Source organism: Sinocyclocheilus grahami, unplaced genomic scaffold (genome assembly GCF_001515645.1).
Source record: "Sinocyclocheilus grahami isolate Dianchi unplaced genomic scaffold, SAMN03320097.WGS_v1.1 scaffold466.1, whole genome shotgun sequence".
Lineage (NCBI taxonomy): Eukaryota > Metazoa > Chordata > Actinopteri > Cypriniformes > Cyprinidae > Sinocyclocheilus > Sinocyclocheilus grahami.
The window spans coordinates 1,137,795-1,139,883 of record NW_015505645.1 but is presented as its reverse complement, the minus strand read 5'-3'; the positions used below and the strand labels follow the sequence as shown (position 1 = coordinate 1,139,883).

Sequence of the window (2,089 nt, the reverse complement as noted above, 5' to 3'; positions counted from 1 at the left end):
CTATATAAATCTATATAAAGCCATTGTGAAAGTGACGTGACATGTGGCCAAGTATGGTGACCCATACTCGGAATTAGTGCTCTGCATTTAACCCAACCAAAGTGCACACACACACACACACACACCGTGAACACACACCTGGAGCAGTGGGCAGCCTTTTTTTTGTTTGTTGCTGTGGCGCCCGGGGAGCAGTTGGGGGTTCGGTGCCTTGCTCAAGGGCACCTCAGTCGGGGTATTGAAGGTGGAAGAGAGTGCTGTACATTCACTCCCCCCACCTACAATCCCTGCCGGTAAGAGACTCGAACCCACAACTTTTGGGTTATGAGTCCGACTCTCTAACCATTAGGCCACGGCTTCCCCCATGTGATGTCATCTAGTGACATTTAGCTACCAGTTTTAGCTACTTTCAATTGAAAGCAGTTGGCAACACTGAACAGGTGTGTATTGGTATAGTAAAAAACTCGCGACGGCGAGGCTGCTGTGTCGGATTGACAACTGACTGACGAGTGACACAGCTTAATACTCATTGGTTCAGACAACCTGTGATGCTGCGTTCTCTTCTAAAATATTGTATTTCTTTATCTGGTTTCACGTGATTTAAGTATTTAAATTATGCATGAATATTCCCAAACACTATGACAGTGCGATCTCTGTGGGAGATATGTGGTTGTTGTCATATTTCCATAAAAATCTTAAATGCATGTTTGTATTAGAGTACAAATGAATGCTAAATACTCCTTTCGTATGGATTTAAAAAGCAAGCACTTTGAGTGTCTTGTTCATCATATTAACTTTTTTATATAAAGGCAACAGAACTGAAATAGTATCATGTTAATCAGCAGCACAGCACATGAGTGAGAATCACACGATATCTGTCTTTGATCTCGTTGGTATCAGTTCACTTCGAGAGGTCAGAACTGTCCGTCTTGACTGCTCTTATTTCACTCCTCCCCTCACTGCAGCCGCCTGCTCTCGCCTTCATTTCATTTTATTCATTGGAGCACGATAAAGAAAGACACTGTTTGCATCTTCCATTTGTTTAGCATGGACTCGATTTCTAAGCGTCACATAGGCTACTTGTTCACTCCTATTACCAATACCGGCGGCTTAGTGGAAAGCTGTTACAGTCTGATTATTATTTATCTGATCAGCTGACTGCCTGTATCAGAAAGGAGGTCAGTTCACACTAGCACAATAAACGCCCGTTACAGGGTTGTGACAGTGTGACAGTCACCATTAGGATGACAAGGAATGCTAACATATTTCTCAGTTGACATGTCTTATTATTTCTAAAAATGTAAATGGATAGCTATATCAAGGTAAACATGTTCAAGAAGACAAAGACAGTCACCTCTATTTCCACACAACAGCAGTTTGTCAGGGTGCTGCTAGAGCAGAAATACTCCCATTCAGACCAGCTTGTATTCCCCGGATGAAGGAGTCAGACGGCATGTGATTTCCCGCTCCGGGAGTAAGTTTCGGTTTTGTTACGTCATTACTTCACAGCGGCACATATCCGTGTGTATAAAAACACCCTTCTCGTTCTGTACGAGCATTTAGATCATGAAACGCGGTAAGTAGCGCAAACGTTTGCTTCTGGTGAACATGCTAAGATTTTATCCTTACTGGGAATATGAGATATATGCCGGTGTCATATAGCATGAGGCAAAAGCGCGGTTTCGGCTGCGGGTCAATTTTTTTTTGCTATATTTCAAATAGACACAATGCTCGATCAGAAAATGAAATCATTATGATTCAAAACAATACTTTAGAAATGTGTTGTTCAAATAGCATTATTTGTGAGTTAGAGGTTGTATTTTGAAGAAGAAATATGTTTTGTATTTGCACTGCAAAACGGCATAAAATAAGCTAATGGCGTGTTCAAAATAGTAAATGACCAGACGAATTTACCATTCAAAAGCAAATAAGAGGTCTTCTAAGAAAAAACAAGTTGACTGAAGTTTGCACGTTGTATTTGTATTCCATTGTCCTTTCTTTCATTAGCCTACTGAAAGGCCCTGATTAAATAATAATTTTCAATATTATTCTTACTGTCAATCTGCAATTTATTTTGACCTGGTTTTAACAA

At 40.5% G+C, this 2,089-nt stretch overlaps 1 protein-coding gene across 1 annotated transcript in view; it reads left to right on the top strand.

The window, feature by feature from the left end:
* Positions 1–1,463: 1,463 nt before the first annotated feature.
* Positions 1,464–2,089, top strand: part of LOC107553229 (interferon alpha-inducible protein 27-like protein 2A) — a 3,180-nt gene continuing 2,554 nt past the window's right edge. The window contains exon 1 of the mRNA XM_016235395.1: positions 1,464–1,573. Within this exon, the coding sequence (XP_016090881.1) occupies positions 1,564–1,573 (10 nt within the window). The 5' untranslated portion in view covers positions 1,464–1,563. The remainder of the gene's footprint in view (positions 1,574–2,089) is intronic.